Source organism: Colletotrichum fructicola, assembly GCF_000319635.2.
Source record: "Colletotrichum fructicola Nara gc5 chromosome Unknown KSG_Nara_v1_contig03, whole genome shotgun sequence".
Taxonomy (NCBI): Eukaryota; Fungi; Ascomycota; class Sordariomycetes; order Glomerellales; family Glomerellaceae; genus Colletotrichum; species Colletotrichum fructicola.
In genome coordinates, this window is record NW_027094053.1 from 4,604,155 (window position 1) to 4,625,645 (window position 21,491).

The 21,491-nt window shown below is 55.3% G+C and overlaps 2 protein-coding genes across 2 annotated transcripts; both read left to right on the forward strand.

Annotated features, from left to right (window-relative positions):
• Positions 1 to 4,270: 4,270 nt before the first annotated feature.
• CGGC5_v006104 (Uncharacterized protein) lies at positions 4,271 to 5,204 on the forward strand (the record flags this gene model as incomplete). Its single annotated transcript, XM_032035066.1, has 3 exons — positions 4,271 to 4,715; positions 4,776 to 4,970; positions 5,059 to 5,204. 3 exons carry the CDS (start codon positions 4,271 to 4,273, stop codon positions 5,202 to 5,204), a joined length of 786 nt encoding a protein of 261 aa, XP_031892564.1.
• Positions 5,205 to 17,380: 12,176 nt separating this feature from the next.
• CGGC5_v006105 (uncharacterized protein) lies at positions 17,381 to 17,809 on the forward strand (the record flags this gene model as incomplete). Its single annotated transcript, XM_032035088.1, has 1 exon — positions 17,381 to 17,809. One exon carries the CDS (start codon positions 17,381 to 17,383, stop codon positions 17,807 to 17,809), a length of 429 nt encoding a protein of 142 aa, XP_031892566.1.
• Between the last annotated feature and the right edge of the window lie 3,682 nt (positions 17,810 to 21,491).

Here is a 21,491-nt window from a genome sequence, read left to right on the forward strand (position 1 = left end):
GCACACCACCACCAACTTACACGGAGTGGTGGGGATCGATCCCGGGATTCGTCCCGCCCGGTCCGCCAGCGGCCACCTGCGAATCGTGGATTCGCGGGCAGCAGACAACATCCCATCATCGCTGTCATTGACGCCACATCTGGGCAGAAAAACATGAGTCCAAGTATGTGAGTGACATGAAACAAACTGTCTTCGCTCACCGCAAATGCCATTCTTGCCTTGCCGTGGTACGATTACGGAAAGGCAGAAAAACTTTAAAGACGAAAAAAGCAAAACCATCCAGACATCGGACTGCCTATCTGGGACCTCCGCCGCTCCACTCACCAAGGGATCCCCTTTCCACGGAGCCGCCTCTTTGTTCGCGATTTCGAGTCTCGGTCTTCGCCTCTTTGTCAGCGAGAATTACCTGAAACAACCCGCCACGCTTCTAGAAGCCTACCAGATTGAGCCGTTCCCGTGAAACGAGTCAGATGTCAAAGGGCAAAGTAAGTTCGAGTCGCCTGCCCGTAGAGACAGACAGATAGACAGCACTTTGGTAAACATCATGCCTTTCAGGAGCAGGTCTTCCTTGAGCAACAACGTGCTCGGGATTCCCTCGGCAATGTGGCTTGCTGTGGTATGGGGGTGATGGGGGGCCATGTCTTAACTGGTCCCATGTTGCTGATTCAACTCTTGACGTCGGGTTGCCCAGTATTAGTAGAAATTGGGACTTTCAATAGTGGACCGTTTCGACACGTAACAAACGGCGGGTCTTTTCTTTTGTTGCTTGGAACTTGGGGAGCTTGGCGGTTATTACTGGCCCCCATTCTCACCGCGGAATGAGCCGCTAGAGCGCTTGACGAAAAAGACCCCTTGCGAACCGCTCTCCCTGACTCAAGAACGAGGCTCAAGACCGCGCTGCTTATGTCAATACGCTTCATTAACAGTGACGATATTTCGCCAACGTTACCATCATCCAGCGGGGCAATCTCTTGCCCAGGGGACCCAACCGCGCTCCAACCGCGCCAGGGCTTTGCAGTCCAACCCCGACTGGAAGCGCTATCCGGCCGGCATCTTTCGCAGCCCATGTGGAATCATGGATCGAGAACGAGCGGGGAGGCAGTGTACTTATCCCAAAAGTATCGAATACGATGCACGATACCCGCCACCAAGTGGACCGCTACAACGATGTTGCGCATGGGGAAGAGACGAGAAGTATCCAGCATGTTGTTGCGTTAGGTTGAAAAAGGGCAATAATTCGCAAAACGTGCCGCTGGTGGGCTCATGACAGTTTATGCCAAGGCATTGTGTCCGGCAACAGTTAAACTTCGAGAGCCTCGGTGAAGGCGATGGCTGTTGGAGGCCTTCGGACACGGAGACGAAGATGGAAAGATTCGAGAAAAAGCCTATTAGGAACCTGATCCCGCATTAGCCGCGATGGCCACGCGAAGAATTCGAAGCGGTGGCTAAGGAAGCTCACAAGAATTAAAACCATCCGAACTACTGTGAGAGTTGTGTGTGCCTGTGTCATCAGCAGCAACATCCCGCAACCTGCAAGTCATTGCAGACACAGACAACGTCCATTCTCTGCAGCGATGTGTGGGTGGGTGGAGAGGCAGACAGGCTTAGAGACACACTCTCTCCAACAGCACGCGCACACCCCCCCACACCGATCTGCGATAGATTGACCCCCAATATCTGCACTTCAACCAGTCAACGACCACCAGGATACCTGTATCCGATCCAGGTTTGGCGCCAAGCAAATTATCCGTAGTGGGGTGGCATTGCATCAGGGGACCCAGATATCCAGACTCCAGAGAGCGGCGAACCGCGAGCCGGACCCGAAGTGCACGCTTCCGCTTCGGAGGAGCTCGGTGGAGGGGCCCAGAGCCAAGGGCCAGAGTCGTGCAAGGCGTGGCCTTAATTTACTACCAACCAACAACACGTTGTCCTGCGCGGCGAATGGCCGAAAAGTAAGCAGTGAGTAATGTAGAAATCACGAGAGCATACCAACCTTTCAGCCCGGCGGAGTCGTTGGTGGGATTTTGACTTTTGCATCCCTGACGACACCGCACTCGTACTTGTATCGCAAACCTTGTCGTCATAAGTCCCTTCCCATTGCCTGCCGGGCCCCCGCACGGTCGTCGCAAGCGCCCTACCGGGACCTGGACGGGGTTGAAGGGTCCCTGAGAGAGAGTTTGCGCTATTGATATCCTCCAATTACCCTGCCTAGGCGGAGAGATCACCGTGATCACCTGTCGCCTGCAAACTTTGGTTGTACTCGAAGCGGTCAACAAGGCTGAACTGAAACGTTTAACCTTCCAAACTCGATTCAATTGACAGAGTTCGCCATGGTGATATAAGAGACTTCTGAAGGCCAAGATGACCCTGAGCCGGCATGGCCGGTAGGACTCCACTCGTCGTGTCGTCCGGCCGGCTCTCGAGGACGGGAATGCGGCCGGTCGGGCGGCTGGAGGATCTGGGCACTGAGAACTGCAGCCTGTAGCTGGAGTAGGAGCTAGGGAGAGGCTGGAGCTTGAACCTGGAGCCCAATGACACAGTCATGTTTGAACTCCACGGAGAAGCTGGGGTGCCATTGGCAATGCTGATCGGACCTAAATCCGACGAATGTCCACCTGGAAAATCCTCGGACTACCTCCGACATTCTTGTTTGCCGGACAACCGTGACACTGCATCGCGATTTTGTTTCCTAAAGTTTGGCCCAAAACCTGAAAGTTGACAGTCGTGATGGCATTGACTTCGACAGAGTTTGCCTCGTCGTTCTGTTGGGTTGCCTCCTGGAGTAATACCATCAACACCTAAGCAGGCTCACCGAATACCACATCGTGGCAATGGACGGGATGAATGGTGGTAGACCGAAGCTTACATGACCAAAAAGGTCCTGCTTCAAGCAACGCATGGGAAGCTTTGGACGGAGGGCAGTGCAACCGACCAGGTGAAGCTCCGAGGTGTCACGGAGCTTAAGCCATCGAGGAGCTTCCCAAGTGGGAGCCCCTGCTCGTAGCCCTGGGCCCTGGGTCTTTCCAACACAAACCCTCAACCCGGAGGAGATCGTGGGGCACCGGAGAGATCCTGAGGGAAATAGGTGACCAAATTAGTTTTCCACGCAGACTCAGACTCAGACTCAGACTCTGGGCAATAAACGGAAACCCAACTCACAGCGCCGTGGCACTTTAACTCAGTGGGTGCTCGCATATTGATGCGAATCCGAGGCCAAAACCAAAGCGCGGCGCTTGTCAACACCTTAATAATTTGATTGCGAATTAGTGATTCACTGCTATTGCAGAAAGGCTGGGCGCAGCAAGTCTGATGGACGGACTGGTCTGTGTGAAACAATGAAGCATCTAGTTGGTGGGAAAGTTGTCTGGTGTCAGGTAGCTCGAAGACGTCGTAGTGGTGCGTAATGGGCGTAAAGTTGCTGTGGGGGTGGAAAGTGTAATAGTGTGCGTATGTGGCACGAGCACCAACACGGGAGGTGAACATCGGACAGGGGTGTAAGCACCAGGTGCGCAGGACCCCACATTATGTCAGCAGCTACCCCTCGCGGCTGAGGTAATATCCGACCCAGGACGACAGCTGGGGTCAGATGGACCCCGCCTACATTTCAGTGTCGTAGCTTTTCGTACGGACGGCTGACCTAATGAAATGGAAGGAATGTAGTCGGCATCGGCGGCTTCCTCTTCCGTGATGGACGTATCACGTGGCCATGAGGTCACAGCAGACACGGCACGTTCCGTGAGATTCCGTCCTATCCTAACCAGCAAGAGGTACCCACGACGCCGCCGGAGCTAGGAGTTCGTCGGAAGAGCTCCATTCTCGACAGAATTTTTCCCAAAATCGACGGTCAAAGAAGCGAGGCGAATAAACGTGGCTTCCACGGGACGCACGCCACTCAACCAACACTGGGCACTCATCAATCCGAATCACCCGGCCTGTGGGCAGATTGAATTCATCGCTCCAGCCCCGCGAGGAACCTTCGGAAGCATCCGGTGCAATACGGTTTTGCGCATCAGTACTCGCAATCAATCCCACTCCGGAGTTTACGGCGATTCGGACCTCAAGCTCTCAGCAGGCCACCACAAGCTCCCAACACTAATTCCACAAACTCTGCAACGCAATCGAGCTCGGCGCCTCACCATCGATATTCCGGAGTCTCGACCACCGCCCTCACCCTTGACTCGAGCCTGTCCGCCCGCACCTCCTACCTACCAGGAGCAACAAATCTTGTGCTAGGCATCAGGTGGCGTCACTATCACCACTGCTCAACACCATGATGCGACCAGCCTTCCAGCAGGTCGCGGCCATACCGCGCCGCGCCATGCCGACAGCAAGACAAAATGCTTGGGAGGCAGTATGGAGGAGGCAGTTCACGTCGCCTAGACGCCCGCTCACGACAACGCCCTCGCGCGCTGGAGGAACGAGGACGGGCGCATCACAGTCCACGACTCGTCGCGCCCAAATAAACAGCTGGAGTTGGATTGCAGCTCGTTTGCAGACCGTGTCCCGAGCCTCGCGCCGGACATTTCGTTTTTCCGCCAGACAGAGGAATACTGCGGACGGGAAACCCGCCCAGGAATCGCTGTCACTAAGTCAGAGGCTGAAGAAACTTTCCAAGGAGTACGGTTGGTCGGCGGTGGGAGTGTATCTGGCCTTGAGCGTCCTTGACTTTCCCTTCTGCTTTTTGCTCGTCCGGGTTGTTGGCACAGACAGAATTGGTGAGCGAAAAAGCAACTGCAGTTGTGTTGGATCCGCTATACTGACAACGTTAACCATAGGCCAGCTCGAGCATTGGGTAACATCCCATATCAAGCAAATCATACCTGAGTCGGTCAAGACTTGGTGGCATGAGTACAGAGCGGCGCTTACCAAGGCCGAGACTCAGCAGCTTGGCAGCAACGATGTCAGCGAGGCTGTCGAAATGGCAGGCTGGGGAGTGGAAGAAGCCCAGGAGCGCAACCGGGCAGAAGCCAGTAAGTTCATGCACCTCGTCCCCTTGATGCTTTGAGACCCTCTTTTGGCAGACGAGACGGAACAACTCACCAATTTGCGTTGTTGCAGGCCTGGGAACTCAACTTGCGTTGGCGTACGCAATCCACAAAAGTTTCATTTTCCTCCGAGTCCCTCTGACTGCAGCGGTAACACCAAAGGTTGTCAAAGTGCTCAGATCATGGGGATGGCAGATCGGCAAACGGCGGAGCAAATAAACCGGCCGTAAAATGGGACCGTAACTCCGTCACCACACCTCCACTCTTGCCCGGCGGGTCGGAAGGGCCCTGGGATGCCGTGCTCCTCCAGCTCCTCCTTTAATCATGTATTACCTATCAATGGGCGACACACTCGCTCGTGTTTTTCTCGGGATTGACGGCCAGATCGGCCCTACTTTGATATTGACGGCTTATAGATCCACTCAACCATAGACCAGCATTCAGCATTGTCATCCCGCAACCAAGAGACTCGCAAACTCTGTGCGGTTTTGTGTGTATAATACATGTACTTGGCTTGGCCTGATAGAATTTTACTCTCGATTCAAAAGTGCTACCGGAACTGCGCGGCAATTTGACCAACGGATGGACTTATTTGTGTTTGCTGGCGGTATGCATTGCGGACTTGGCTGGGGCAGCCAAGGAGCCGTAACTCCCGAGCGTGTGGGAGGTCGAAGGTTTTGCCCATCTTTTGTTCCCAAACGTCATGCCCGAAAGCCAGCGGCCCGATGAGGGCCCTGGGCCGTGGAGACCGGAACGGATGAAGGGTGCTCGTGTTCAGGCCGGAACAGAGGCACTGGGCAGACGAGAGACAGCGCTGTCCAAGCGCAGTGTTGCAAACCGCGCTAGCGATGTTCTTCCGGCCTTCGAGAATCATGCTCAACTCCGGGTTCCCAAGAGATCGCGATCTAGTGGTGGAGCGAGCTTTGTGCTCCTGCCGTGCTACTGTCGGCTTTTGCGCTCAGGTCCGTGACAAACAGATGGAGAATGTTAGAACTACGGCCTGGCTGCGGCGCGAGGCCACCGAGCTGACGCCGTGAGGGGATTCCCGGCCGGCCGTGATGTCCAGATCGATACAGGTGACGCAGCTCCGGTGTGCGCCCACCACATGAACCGAAGGCGGTGGTGGTGGTAGGAGTGGGCAACGGAATGTGGCCGACCAAAGGGGGCTCACGATAGTAGACGGGGCTGGTAATAGCCACGCGACAAAACGAGTCCGTGTCGAGGCAGAGGGGAACGACGATGTGCCTTCCCCCGTCCAGGCTGACCCGCCCACAATCTCCCGAAGTGCATGGGGGCAGTCCAGACCCTCGAGGGCCTCTGGACTCTGGAGTCTGAGAGTGCGGAACGATGCCACGGGAGGGCGATGGTGTGCCGTCCTCTCGCTTTGCCCTTCCTTTCCGCGACTCGCCTCCCCACTCGGAGGCCCCGTGGGTCTCGGGACGAGGACGAGGGAGAGGAGTGCGGTACGGTAGGAGCTGGCCGACGTCGACGTCGACGTCGACGACGACGACGACGACAACAACGGACGGTCATGTCCACTCTCACTAAACAAAGTGGACGTGAAGGTTTGGTATTACACCGTGTATGACGGAACAATGGAGTTGGGAGGTGGGTTCTGGCGACCGCTTCACCGCGGGTTGACCGGGCCCTGACCGTGTACCTCAAACGGGAAGCATCCACAGCTTCCCTTGAGTGTGTAGGACTCTCGTGCCGCCATACGCATACGCATACGCAGTATCCGTACGCAGATGGAGTTGTCACTGTTGGTGTGTCCCGTTTGTCAGGCGTCTGCATGATCAGCGAGACCCTCACGGCTCGTTCTCAACCCACACAAGCACATTTTACCCCTGTCATTACCCATTGTTTAAAGTTCTCGGTCTTCTAGAATGAGAACCAGGGCAGCACGTCCAACCTGTGGAACTGGTGGGAACCGGTGGACCGTCGAATCCTGACTCGACCCGATTTTCCACGGAGCAGAACCCTTCTTTCTGACTTTTTCGTCAGACGTTGTCAGCTATGAGTGAGATGGGGTTTCCAAAAATGATAACCATGTGGAAGCCACACAAGCTGTCTAAGTTTTGGACCAAAACTCTGTTTTCCTTCCATCCGCAGTCCCTAGGGACCCCCCAGCATCTTCGGGATCTGAACTTGGCCCCTGTGCCGCCCATTTTCTTCACTGTCCCCTTGGAAGCTATCTGTCTCTTACTCTCTCATGACTAGGTACTGCCCAGTGCTCAGTCTTTTTGCCTGGGTACGTTAATTACTCCGAAGTACCACAGACCCAGCTCTAGCGCGGACTTTCCGCCAACCTGGCATCGGAGAGTACACCGGTCGCTCGGCCGGGTGAAGGCCTCGTATGTTGTTGGCGGACTCCAGCTCGGCTTGCCTCACCAGCCCCATCCCTCTTCCCCATATCACCGTGAGTCGCCAAGACGTCTTCCGTTCCGTGCCTGACAGTCCCGGAGCTCGAATGGCAAGGCAAGGCGAGCGCCGTGAGGCACAGGTCCTGGGAACACCGCCAACAAGAACAGGATGATGACCGATCCACTACCGGGTCCGGAGAACCCACTCATTCAGAAACAAACTCTGAAAGACGGACGTTCCGCGGCGGCAGACGAAGTGTGTTGTATTATCACATCGCATCCATCACACACACGCCTATGCATACACATACGCACACACACACACACATCTTGCCCTGGCCACACGGGACAGCTCGTCCTTGGCCCGGCCCGACCTGCCAGCCCATTAATCGTCGTCCATCCCTTCCAACCCGCTAGCCAGGCACCAACTTGTGATTGTCGTTGATGCCGCTCCTTCAAAGCCGTGATGCCCGTTTTACCTTTCGGAGGAGCGACTAGCATTTTCCCAACTGGGACACATCTCCGTTGATGAGCGACCGACGCTCAGTTGTAAGACCGTCACGACTTGTTTCACGACGGCCAATCTCGACCGCCCCGGTGTTCATTCCTGGCTATTGCTTGCAATTCCCGTCTCTTTCCCATGGCCTCTCATTATTTCAGAAAGCAACGGGATTCGCATCTGCCGTCTGAACGGTAGCGTGGCGTTGGCGTGGCGCCGGCGCGAAGCCATCGCCCCCTTCTCCCCCTTCTAGCCCGGGAATAGAGTATGGCGCCATGGGACTATGGCTTGATGGCGTGGCGGACTTACGGACGTAACGCACGGCTGAGCTATAATTTAGATCTTCCATGTAGACTTCCATTTTCTTCAGCCCTGGGATTTTTCAGCCTTTCCGCAAGCTGGGCCTTATCCGGGCAACGTTGTCAGGCACTTGACAGCTTATGGCTTTACGAGAGGCTGACTTTTAACGGGCTCACTACTAGACAAAACTCAACGGATGTGGCTTGAATGTTAAAGCATGGCTGGAGGAAATTCTACCGAGCCAAATCTTCGGCTGGATTTTCCCACCCAAAATCTCCCCGTGAGGCGCGTGCGCGTCTCTTGTCATCTAAGGAGAGCGCGGGCCTATGGTACTTTGCGGGGCCCGAGACGTCGGCTAGATCAGAGATCGTGAGCCGCTCCGGGAAGGGAAGGGAAGGGAAGGGGGGATCAGGCGGGCTCGACGCGATGTACGTACCCCCTTTCCTCGCCAGTGTAATAAGTCCGATGTGCTCGCAAGGCCTCGTAGCTCGCTCGTAGCGTATTATCTCTGCTACCGCGGCGTGGGCTCTTGGCGAAATCGTCCCAAACCTTACTCTGCCTTAGCCTGGCAGACCACGGAGATGTCGACTAGTGTAGTAAGGGTTTCGATGTTTCGTAATAGAAAGCCAAGACCAAGACTTTCTGATTGCCCATTCTCCGCTGGCCGCTTCTTGACCTCTGACTACTCATGGCCCTGGGCATATTGTGCAAAAGTGGGATTTTCGCAGGCAGTGGGCGGGTCTGTACAAGCCTTGAACGGGTCTCGGTTTGATTTTGAGAGGCAGGCGGAGGGACGAGGCGACGGGGGTCAGTGACAGGGCTAGACAGGACGAGCTCCGTCGATCCTACAACTCCAGGTTACGACCGAGGGCCAATCCTCCAACGCAACAGAGAGCTCCCAGTGCGTAGACTTTGCGTAATGGCCAGAGTCACGAGAGCAGGTGCCAGGGAAGTTCTTCAGGGTCCGGGTGAACGCAAATAGAGATGGGCAAATGTCAAAAGTGACGGGCCGGACACTAGAATCCCATGGGTGATGATCCCATAATGGAACAAAGAGAGTTTCTGCGACCCTAGCCTTCTGCCTCGCTCGCTGGCTTTCTTGCCATTGTTCTCGCTGTGGATGCGGGAAGTACGTAAGTTGGGTATGGAAAAGGTAACAGAAAATATTGGGGTAGCTTCAGAAGTTCAAGTTTCTTTCTTCCAACAGAGTTTACACTTGCTGTGGTAGTGGACAAGCAAAAACCCGCAATGTCGGGGTTCCTTGCCCGGTGTTGCTTCGTTGTAACGCCACAGATGATGGGGCCTGGGTTACTCTGGGGTATGAGGCGCTGATGATCGCAAAATGGGGCTCCTCGGTCAACGACCGAAAGCAAGTTGTGGCGGTAAATGGGGAGTAGATTGCTTTGCTGGGCTTTTGCCAACTACCCAGCCGCATTGCATTGCCGTGACCCGGCCGGCAATGTGAACTGAATAATGTCCAACCCAGCAAGTTGACGATACATGGCCATGGGGGCAGCAGCAGCAGCAGCAGCGGAAGCAGTCGCAGCACGGTTCTGATGCCATGCCCACACAAAGAGGAACAAGAAACAAGTTACAACAAGTTTCGGCGACGGACAAGCAGGCTGTCGGCGAATGCTGCGCAACGCAGAAAGGCAAAACATTCGAGCATCGCGAGACTCACATAATCAAAAGAGAGTTTGTATCAAGGCTGGGCCTCGTTTGACTGTTCGGTGAAATGCAAGATTGAAAACCGCCCATCCATCCATCCATCCATCTAACAACGGACGTGTTGTCCTATTCGGGCGGTCCCTGGGACACACGGAGCGACGGGCTGCTTATTACTTCGGGACGTGGTCATAACGTTTTCTTCGGGAGGCAAATGAGCGGCCACGGCGTGTTCGGGCGGCGCGAATCTCGGAAGTCGCGAGGGAAAAGACGAAGAAAAAAGCATTGACGGGTAATTGTGTCGCAGCCCTTTCCGAGCCGCCACGGGGTCACCATCTCGGTGTCTCTGCGGCGGACACACGGGGCAAGCTGAGGGCATAGCAGAGGGGCAAGCAAGATGGCAGCATACATAGTAGTATCAAGGTTGGTCGGTGTCTGTGTGCGTGCGTGTAAGTGTGGGCAACGGCGGGAAGGGCGAAAAGTGAAGGGATGGGAGCTGGAGGGTTTCCTCGGTCGTTCCTGATGCTCAATCGTAGGAGCACTCCCTCCTGGATCTGTGGCATCGTCATTGGACTCCAGTATGATTCCAAAGCAAATGCCTGCTGGTTTGTGGTTCTGTACGTAACGCGGGATGTGTCTCTACAGCGGAGGTATGTCACTGCCAACACCAACACCCAAACAATCCCGTCCCGCGACTCGTCCAACCCGGGTCGGAAGTCGGCTCGCTGCCACCCAGCAACTCGGAAAGATAGAGTTTGTGGTAAAACAAGGCACCTCGCTGTCCCATGCAGGCTGCAAATTTCCACATTCCTTCACCTGCGCAACTGGTCCCCCCTCACCAAGTTCAGCTCGAAGAGACCGTTATGCCAGGTCCCCAGTCTGACCCTACGCCCTCCAAGGATCCTGAAAAGGAGGGTAGAGATGGTTCAGGGTGTGCCCGGGCAACATGAGTCTTGGCATTGACCGGGGGGAGCTATTGAAGGGGCGTTGGAACTGGACGTTGAACAACTCGAACAATACGTTAGATGACACAGCAGTGTGAATGAGCAAGAGACACACAAACACGGACGTTTTGAACTACAGAACGCCTCCAACGCACGAAGGTCGCGGGCTAACCTGGTCCGATAGACTGATCCGGAGGACTGGAAACCTGTCAAGTAGATTGATCTCACTGGGCAACTGTACGTACCAGTACTGGTACGGTACGGTACGGGGTACAGGACGGAAGGACGGGGATGGCAGAGGCCTGGCCTAGTGAGAAAGAGCTGCTGCACGAGGGGGCCAAAACGGACAGCATTCCCGTAGCTAGGCACAGATAGAGCAGTGAGGTAACGCTGCAAGCTTCTGTAAGATTGGTGGAATACGTACTTTCTGTGTGTACAATCTGACCAAAAGCTGCTGCTGGCTGCTTGCTATTCGTAGCCACAAAAGGGTTTTGCACAACGACGGACTACCACACCTCCCGGCTGGCAATCAAGCAGTCAAGCCCTCAACCGCGACGCGGGCGGCCCCCAACCTCCAACAGATAGCCAGGCTATGGTGTCATAGGTCAGGGATGGTACGGACGGATGGTGGCAGATCCTTTTCTCTCTTCCATGTAAGCGGATGTTTTCTCCTTCTTTCTTACGCCTGCGTATTATGATGTTCGCCAAATGATTCATGGTCTGTCGTCAGTGATGAACCAACTCCTGCTGCGCATGTATGTAGCTCTTCTCTCGATAGACACCGGCGCGGTTACATACGCGGGTCAACCGTCAAAGGGATTGGGCTGCCAGATTGTAAGACACGGACACGGGGCGAAGGGGACAGGGAAACGGGAACTGAATCCCGGGGGCCGCCAGAGATAATTTCGAGGGGGGGGCCAGCCAATTACGCATTGTGCAGCGTTATTTTTTTGGTTATTGATTTTTTTGGTGTTGCTCCGAAGTTAGTTCACGATCGACTGATGTGATGAGGCAGGGCAAGGCAGGCGGAGTATGGATACACCACGAACACTGGTCTGAAGGATTCGTCCGGGTCGGGATATGTGCGGCAAGTGTGACGGTATGGTTGTTATTTCAACCGTGTACCTTTACGAGTGAGTATGCATGCTGTTCCGCTGTTGGTTCGTTTTGTTCCGCTATGGACAGGGCAGAGTAGATGAGGAGACAGCATGGACATGGCATGAAAGGATAGCTTGCAGATGGTTGTAGATGGATCCAACCCCTTGCTCGAGGTATCCGCACTTTAGACTCGTCGCCATGCGCACTTACGTATGTTGCGGAGCCCAGGGGGAAACATGGGAGGATCACACTAGGAGCGAGTTTGAATGGCGTGTCGTCGTGAGGTGCTGGCTGTATTTCCGTAAGCTGCTTTTTTTGGGCGTTCTCTGGTAGGCTGGCCGGCTGGCTGGCTGTGTTGCGCGAAATGTTCGTGGGGATCATGGACTTGACGAGGGGGCAAGCAAGCTACCTAGCTATGCCAGCCCGGCTCGAACAGGCCCATGGAGTTTGATTGTTTGATTGTTCAGCATGCTCCGTGGCACCTCGGCACCAACCTAGCGTAAAGAAGGGGTTTCCCGCAGCTATCTCGTTGCTCCCCTTGCCTTGGAAGGGGAAAAAAACCCCCCAAGCCAGACGAAGTGAGTTCCCGGTTCGTGGGTCAGTGGGCGTCGCCGCATGAGGCCGAAGACGCGAGAGTAGCGCGAGGATGGGAAGGGAGGAGGCTAGACGAGCGGCCGCCCGGTGGCTTAACTGCCTTCAGCCTTCGCGTAACCGTAGCTGTTGAAGCTTTCGCATTGTGTCAAGGGGGGCGCACAAATGGCAGAGTGGGATGGATAATAGCTTCGAGTTTATGTTGGTAGCCCCGGTGGTGGTAGACTCCGTGGGCAAGCAATACGTAAGTTGCATTCTGTTCGCTCCCAAGCGTCCATTCCAATCTCCATGCTTGTGATAAGTCCTCGCCACCTCCTTCTCGTCGAGGCCAAAGCTGAGGTCAAAGGGCCAGCGCGAGGCACGAATAGAGAGGCACAGCACAGCTCAGCCAGAGTCAGAGCCGAACGGGATGGTTATCGCATTCGCAATAATGGCAGGGCTAAGAATAAGGTTGCAATAGCAGGGACAAGTCGCAATTAACCGCCCAGCGCCATGTCGGTGTCGAATCAAAGAGGGCAGCAGTGTGCTTGGCTAAGGTAGCAGAGCACCTTAATCCGGAAAATGCGAAATGTCTATGCACAGGATTGGATAGGATTGGAGTTTGGGGGGGGCAAGCACAAGATGTGATTTCGGAGCAAGTTGCCGCGGCACAGGGCAAGCAAGCAAGAGTGAGGTTGGAGATGCCCCATAGAGACAGGTATCCGTAGACAGACAGACACAGGGAGCGAGCAAGCAGGAGCACGTTTCGTTCTTCCGGCCAGAGTCCTGCCTGTCCTGACTACAACATGTCTGGCGATGGAGACGTGCCTGACTAAGGACATGTGGAAAATGCCTGCAAAAGCATCTCGGTGTTGAAGAGACATGCTCCACCGGCGGGCCCTCTTTTTGCCTGCCCTGGCCATTCATGGCTCAAGGCCCGTTCTGGTTGGCTGCTTGAGTCTTTTGGCGACGGATGCCACGACTTTGGTTCTCTTTCTCTCTAACACTGGCCTGGTTCCTTGTCATTGTCCTTGCCTCACTGCAACATGGTAGGAGGACTAGCAATATCTGGTGCTCGCGGCAGGCGAGAGACATTGGCCAATCAACAAGGCACAGGCTAAAGAAGATTAGCCACAATCAATTTACGGATATTCGTACCTTAGCTACCATGAAGCACCTGCCAGTTGTGGTTGTTCAAGAACTCTACTGCATAGTACGAATACATTGCCGGACAAGCCTGGCAAGAAACAATCAATTGCACCCTACGGATACGCATACAAAAGTTCTTGCGGTAAGACAAGGCAAGGAATCTGGCGAGTAATACCTACCTGACGAGACACACACAGCACATGCGCAGTAATACGCAGTAATACGCAGTACAGTAGACTGCATCCCATCATCCATCCCATGGTCCCTGCTCTCAAACATTCAAGCACCCACCACATTCCTTTCTCGTCGCAGCCACTGGGCAGTCATTCTGCTCGCTCAACCCCCGAACCTGGCACCGAGCCACACATACAGCGTACCCGTAACGACTGGCGGCTGGCTATTGCCGCTGTAACGAGTGGACGTGGTGGTTGGTGGCATCATGTACATGCGCTAGCCTCCTTTTGCCTGCCCTCTCCCGAGTGTCCCCCTTTCTTTTCTGCTCACATCCATACACTACATACGTACGTGCTTGCCAGGACAGGTGCTGCAGGCTCAGGAGCATGCTTCTAGACCTTTTCCTCGGGGCTGCTGCTAACTGCAGTTGAGGGATGACACATGGAGGGGGAGGAGGGGGAGGTGGAGGAGGGACGGTAGAGCGAGTGAGGAGGGGCTCTTCTCTTGCCGCTTGCCTCTTTGGTGAACCGTACCGTCCACGACCGGTGTTGGTGTTGGTGTCGTCCTTCACCACCGATATGCCGGTAGACCGTGGCACCGTGGCACCGTGGCACGATGGCCCCGTGTCTCGCCCCTTTACTATTACGGCAGGGCAGAAGTATGGCCTCGGAATATCCGTAGAGGCCTGTCCTCCTCTCTACTATGGCTCGAATACCTCACCTATCCGTACTACGAGGTCGAAAGCTGCACGCCACAGCGCGCCGTCACCGTGAAGTGCATCTGAACTGAACCTCTTCCCTGCCGTCCGCTCTCCTCTCCGCCGCACCCCGTTTTCCACCACGCTCGTTCGCCACTCCGTCTTGACTCTCCTCTCCTCCCCTCTGTTCCACGGCGCAGCCGAAGCCATGATTTTTCCTTCCCTCTTTTGCTGCACACACATTGACGTTGTACATCACACACATTCGCACTCATCTCAAGTCTGTGCATGTCTGCCCGTCTCAACTATCGGCTTTACGCACACTTTTGTATTGTTCCGATCCACGCTTGCGCCTTGCCTGTCTCTCTCATACACAAGCGCACATACGCACACACAATACGAATGACCCTCAGTAAACTTTGAATTTCTATGTCTTCACATACTGGCCGATCGCATTCCCAAACAGCTTGGACCAAAACGGAAAAACCTCCGTTCTGGTTGTGTGTCAAAGAGACTTTCGGCCATGTGGAGTCACACGCGCCTTGTCCCTACTTGCTACTCCTGTCCCAATCCCGATCTAGGTCATGATGGGTGATTAGCATTCGCGTCCCGTCCTTCGTTCTAGCCGTACCATACCGTATTGTGTCTTTTGCGCAGCGCTGCCATTTCACTTTACATCGCACTTTATCTTGCTTCAGGCAGCAGTAGGCATGTCTGAGGGACAGACATGGGCAGCAACGCACATCACAGCATTCGTGTCAGCCCCTAGCAAAAGGTTAGGTTAGGTTAGACAGGGCAGAGCGCCAGCACAACAGGCAGGACTGGACTGGAACTGGACAGGCCACAGAAAGCAAGACAAGACAGGCAAGACAGAGTATCTTCCCGTGGTGACAACCTAACCGTATCGCCAACCAGTCATCTTGCAAGTTGCACCAGCCTCAGCCGGGCTGGCCCTCCTGACTGTCTAAGGTACTACTGCGTATGGTACGGTACGGTACGGTACGGGGTTGACGGCTGATTGATGGATGGATGGATGCGAGTCTATGGAACTCTGGTGCGAATTGCTGCCAACTCGTGACTTGAATGGAGGCACTGAGTTCCTTGTACGAGACAGAGAGAGAGAGCCAAGGCCTCGCTTTGGCTTAGAGTTCTCGTCGTCTTCGTCCCGTCCGTTGGCCGCAGTCAAGTCAATCCCGTAGGTCCATGTCGTCTTGTCGCTGCTTCTGTGTCGACGACGTCGTCGTCGTCCTTGTCACCGCCGCTGACTGGGTTCATTACACTTTCTCTGTTGCTGAACCACATTCTCACATTCAATCTGCACTCATTCTGCTCTACCACACGCCCATGGACGACACCCCTCTACCCCCCCTAACCGCGCACCTTGCCCTGCGTCCTCTCACGCCTCCCAGAAACCCCACCCTTCACCACACGCCCTCCCTTCTCCATGTTCATGATCCATCCACCTCATCACATCCCTCCACTCCCTGTGGGTTGGGATCTCTCCTCCGTCCACGCTACCTCCCCACGACGTACTCGGTCCCCCGTTCAAACCCATGCAAACTGTTCTGCTATTTTTTTTATTTTTTTTCCTGTACTGCTGCATAGTATCCCGCCTCCCCTTTAGACCCAGCCTGGGCTTCTTTCCGCCCGTCTACCTGGCATATCCTTTCGTCGCCAAGCTGCTGTACGAGGCTAATGACTGCCGCCACGCTACATGGTAGTGTACATATTCACTCTGCATGGCGGTTGGATGCTTGCCAACGATGGAGATGGAGAGGGCAATCCCCCTCCCGTCAGTCCCCAGTCCCAGCACCAGTCCCAGTTGGTGACGGGATGCAGGTCGCATTACTGTTGCGAGTCCAGGTCGACTGTCGACCGTCAATGGAGGACCCGCCCATCTGTTTCCTCGTCTCGTTTTGCTGATGCCACGGCCCATGACTTGGATTGGACTGGGCTGGAACTAGAACTGACAACCTTCCCTCCCCTACGGGAAACTCACTAACACTGACTGATGACTTACACGCATACCCACGCACACCTCCCGCGCCGCACCACACACACCACGGCTTCTCTCTCTCACACACGGTCTCTCCATCTCTCTTGCTCTGGCTCTGGCTATGGCTCTCCTTCTCACACTCCCAACTCCAATTATTCCAACTCCCACCCCCCAGGAGACCCAGCTCCAACTGCAGCTCCTCCTACCCATACTTTTTTTTTCTGCTCTGCTCTGATCCCACGCCTTTCCCACCTGCCACACGCCTACCTGGCCCTACCACGCACGCCTGCAGATACACTTTGCACTTGTCACTCTCTCGCCTCACTCCCATCCTCTTGTCTCTCACACTCCCCCCCCCAAAACTAACTCTTGAGATCCCACACTCCCTGCCCAGGCTACGTACCGCCAATACGGACGATTACACTTTACAACCCATGCTTGACTATCCGTACCCGTACCTGAGCCGACCTGACCTGGGCATCCGCTCCCTCATCCGCCGCAGCAAGGCCAGTTCCTATAAGAGAACAGTCTAATCCGGGGTTGACATCGACCTGCTTTTGGATCGAAGCATCTTGTACCACTTTACAATCCCGACAATCAAAGGTCAGCTCCAGCTATACCCTGCAAAAGGCAACGCAAGCCAAGGCACAACGTCAAACAACTGTGCGCCTCTTTTTGGAGCCTCCCAGCATCCGTCATTCTAGCTCCTGTATCTACCTCGTTGCTGGACCCAGCTACTACTTATTAAACGTCGTTGCCCCCCTCCACCGACTGCCTAGACCAGATCGGATCAGACCATCATATTATATATCATCTCTCATCCCCCAGCCTTCTCTCCAGAGTCTGCCGTGTTACACTCGCCTCCTTCTCCAAAGATCAACATTACATCTTCGCCTTCTATATATACATACACATATCACTCCCGCCTCCTCAACCTACAATGCTGTCCATCACACCCCAGGCAGACCACCACAGCCAGTCCCTCCTCTACCTCCCCTACAGACCGCTGTCTTCGTCGAACAACCGGGCCTCCGACCTGCCCTACCTCACCACCATCGTCAGCACCATGGGTCACAGCCTCCACCACGCCGGCAACACGGCCACGGCAATCTCTGTCAAGGATTCCGCCAGCGTCGCCCAGGCGCTTGAGATTGCCCGCGAGAGCCCTGACGGCGCATCAGACCCGACTGTTAGCAGCATCCTGGAGAGCGCTATCAGCTCGATCTGGGCCAAGGTCGCCGCGCAGCCCGAGACTTACGTCCTGACCCGCGACGAGTTCGCCGTCTTCAACTACTTCCAACACCGCTTCACCGGCAACAAGATTGCCATGGCCGCCCGCAAGCGCTACTGGGACAACGCCCGCGCGTGAAGTACGAGCAACGGGATACACCGAGCAACTTGCTCAGTTTTCTCTTTGAATCTACGGTTCCGCGCGCTTTATCAGCGCGTACTCTCACAGTTACTTTGGCATGAGTCTACGAGGTGTTTGGGAGGGGCGTTTTGGGGATAACAACGGGTGGCAAGGCTATCACCCGGAGGCAACGTCTTTCGTGTTCCCACAGAGAGTCGCCTCTCCCATCCTCTTTTCACCTCGGAAAGTGCCGCATATACCATCATCCACTATACCCAAGGATTCACCTCGCCAGCTAGGGACTCGGGATCTGGTAGCCTTGTCACGCCAAGCATGGTACCGCGGAGGATTTCTGCCAGTTCCGAGGCGGGATGATGGGCCAGTCGGGGCAACAGCAGCCGCAGAGACGCTCGCATTCGTACCCCTGGGAAAGAGAGGAACCGGATCTGCACACTTGGTTGGACAAGACGACAAGCTGTACAGCGTGCAGTTAGTCGCAGTTACGGTTACTGCTCGCTGTGCGGTATTCGCCATGCTGCAAGCATTCGATCCTCCAGAGCTCCAGACCCCTGGTTAATCGCAGCATTCCGCCATCCGCCCGCCTGGCAGCGTTACCCGACTATCCAGGAGCCGGTCTTGGCTCTCTCGCGCCTCGGTCCCCTTATCCGTCCCATAATCTTATCAGACCACCTGCATACCCACCAGACGCATATATCCGTTCTAATACCCGGTCAGCACCCACTTATCAGACAAAAAAACCCCTGGTCCGGGGCGTCGCCAGCCAGAAGAAGTGGGGAACCCGGGTCCGAGCTTCAGACTCCAAAAAAGAGACCCCAGAAAAACCCCTCAGTACCTACCGCTGGAAGACGTACCCTTCCCCGACCAAGTCCGAGATACTTGCTCTCTCTCAGTGTCTCCCTCTCCCTCTCATGTCATGGCTGTCCGCCGGCCCAGCGCGGCGGACGTCACAGCGCAGCCCGCGGACGCAGGGAGTGAAGGGGAAAAGTCTCCGGCAGGCAACGAGCAAGCCTCCTCAGCATAGACGACGTGGACTCACCGGTCTGCAGAATGCTGCGGCGCACAGCAGTCGGTCACTGGATGAACATGGTTCGACGAGCCTCCTGGTTCCCTCTATGCATGCTGGCGCTTGGAGATGTCGCATATGTATGCGGCATGCAACTCGATACATTCGGTCGGTAACTCGTCAGCACAGGGTGTCTCAACGGTGGACTGGGAACACTGCGAGGTTTGGGGGGATACGACATGGAGCCATCTGCAACTGCAACAGTTGCGGGCATAGGCATACAAACGGCCGCAGCGGTGCACGTCAAGTTGGACGAGAGTCTGCACTTTTGCGTGTGCCACGATGATACTCGACCGCATGTTTTCCGTGGCACAGGCACTAGCCATCGGCTCCCATGTTTGGACGACGACCAGGCGGTGTCTTGTCTGTCGTTGGCTTCGGACTGGTCGGTAACCGATCTGCCTTCAAGCCACCAGTGGTACGGGTCACACCCCTCCTCCTTCCTTTCTACCTGTGGCTTGGCGAGCGCTCGAGGCGCCTACGCGAAAGCCGCTAAGACATTGTCGTGACACAGCAAATTGTGCCACGGCTCGTCACACAGGAGGATCATGGGCGGACTGAGTATTACACTTCATGTCTTGGGTCTTGGGATCGGAATGCGTGGCTTTGGGGGTTATGGTGAATGGGTTAGTCGTGTGTTAGTTTAAACTTTTTGGATTATTTGTTGAATGCAAAAGGCTATTTACAGAATCATTCTTGTTGAACGTCCGGAAATGTGAATGTCGATGCGTGAAGTGGTGACTGGGTGCTGCGATCTAACCGCAACGTTTTCGAGTGGCTTTCTTGGCCAGAAGAAGGTTGCTGTTATTCCCCCTTCATGTTACGGCTGCCTACGCCAATGGCACGGCAGCAGGCAGGCAGCTGGCTGGTTTGGAGACTCAGGAAATTTGCACACACGGACACGGACACCCTCATCTGCATGTAGCTTCACACTAGATGGCAGAAATCATTGGAGAACCATTGAATCATGACTCTTATGCCTACCATCTTAAGAGCGTCCGGTATAAGTGGGATGGCCCTTCCGGAGATGTTGACTATTCATTCTGAAATCGGGTCTGGCAGCCCGTCGGGCCATCCATCTTCCTGCACTCGCTGCTTGCAAAGATGAGGCGAGGTGGGAGAGGCCAGGCAAAGGCGGCCTCAGCTCGGATCTCTGGCTGGCTGGGTCGGGTCGGGTCGTTTAAGGTTATTGGGTGTTTTGTTTGCTGTGCATGGCATGGCACGGCATGGCAGGTGCGCGACCGCGCCTCGCCCTCTCTCCTCTCGTTTTGGAGGTAGGTACAGAGAGAGGTACGGTACCCAAGCAAGGGAAACACTTGTAAGAGGTGCCGTCCTGCCGCAGAGAGCAGCCACCACATTGTTTGAGAGTTGCTGCTTCCCGTCTGCGCACACAGTTCCCTCTCTCCTCGGAGAAGGAGCAGGGCGGGCATGATACTGATACGTGATACATGATACATGATACGAGCGCAGCGCCGCACCCGGGAGAAAATCAAAGGTTAGGAGCGCAGAGAGAGAAGAGGAGGGCCAAGAAACACAGAAACACAGAGACACAAGACCACCTACCCTGAGGCGGCCAGCAATTGGGGGGTCGCGGCTTTTGGATTTGACTTTTCACCTTCCACTTCAACCTCTCGCGAGAAAATTGTTTTCATTCTCCCCCATTCGAGTCATCCAGCCCGCCGGCCCTCGCGAAACAGCCTCGTCCAAACCATAACTCAATATCTAATTCCACCTATTCTTTAGCCCGTCTTTTTAGTGCTCCTCTTCCGGATACGGCGGAGATCTTCTTGTCTTTACTTCAACCGGTCCCGCCCATCCTCCCACATCTCAGGTGGCTAACACGACAACGTTGACTTGCGCCGAAAGGGACCTCGTAACCGCCTACCTTCTCTCGCATCCATCAGGACCACAACACACCACTTTTTTTTTTTTGTTCTTTTTTTGTCGTGTCGCGCGCCGCCCGCATATCTGGCCTTACCTTTGGACGATACTTTCAGGCCGAGTACTATCGTCCATCGTACCGGATTACTTGCAGCGTCAACGACAGCCGCCGCGCGGGGTTAGGTAACGGCCCCTCGCGGTTTCCACGAGGAGGTATCAAATCGAACGAACGCACCTTTGAACCTGGTCACCGCGCTATATCATATCCCAATAATCAGGTAAGGCACGCCGAAACCAGACCTGTTGTGGTTCGGTCTTCCGCCTCCCCGCTCCCTTGCCCGCCGCCGCCGCCGCCGCCTCAAACCGTTATACTTCCAATAGATGCAGATCCACGTCTTGTACTCCGTCCTACTCTTTAGTGAACCAACCCAGACCGACTGCCCGCGCGCCCCTCACCTCCCCTCCGCTGCCGCATGGCGCCGTCTAAGCAGCCATGGGCTAGCTTTGCCCTTTCTGCGTCCTCGCTCAGCTGCTTGCACTGGCGCTTGCTTGAAGTTTGCTTTGGTGGCGCACGCCGGGTTGTGAATCCTTCATCTCCGTTCCTTCCTGACCGACCGCCTGGGATCCCGTGGCTTTGCACCATGTGCGCCCGCCCTTGCTGCCCACCACTTTTGTTGCTTCTCCTCACAGGGGCCGTGGGTTTTTCTTCGTCACGCGGTTCTGACACCATCCACT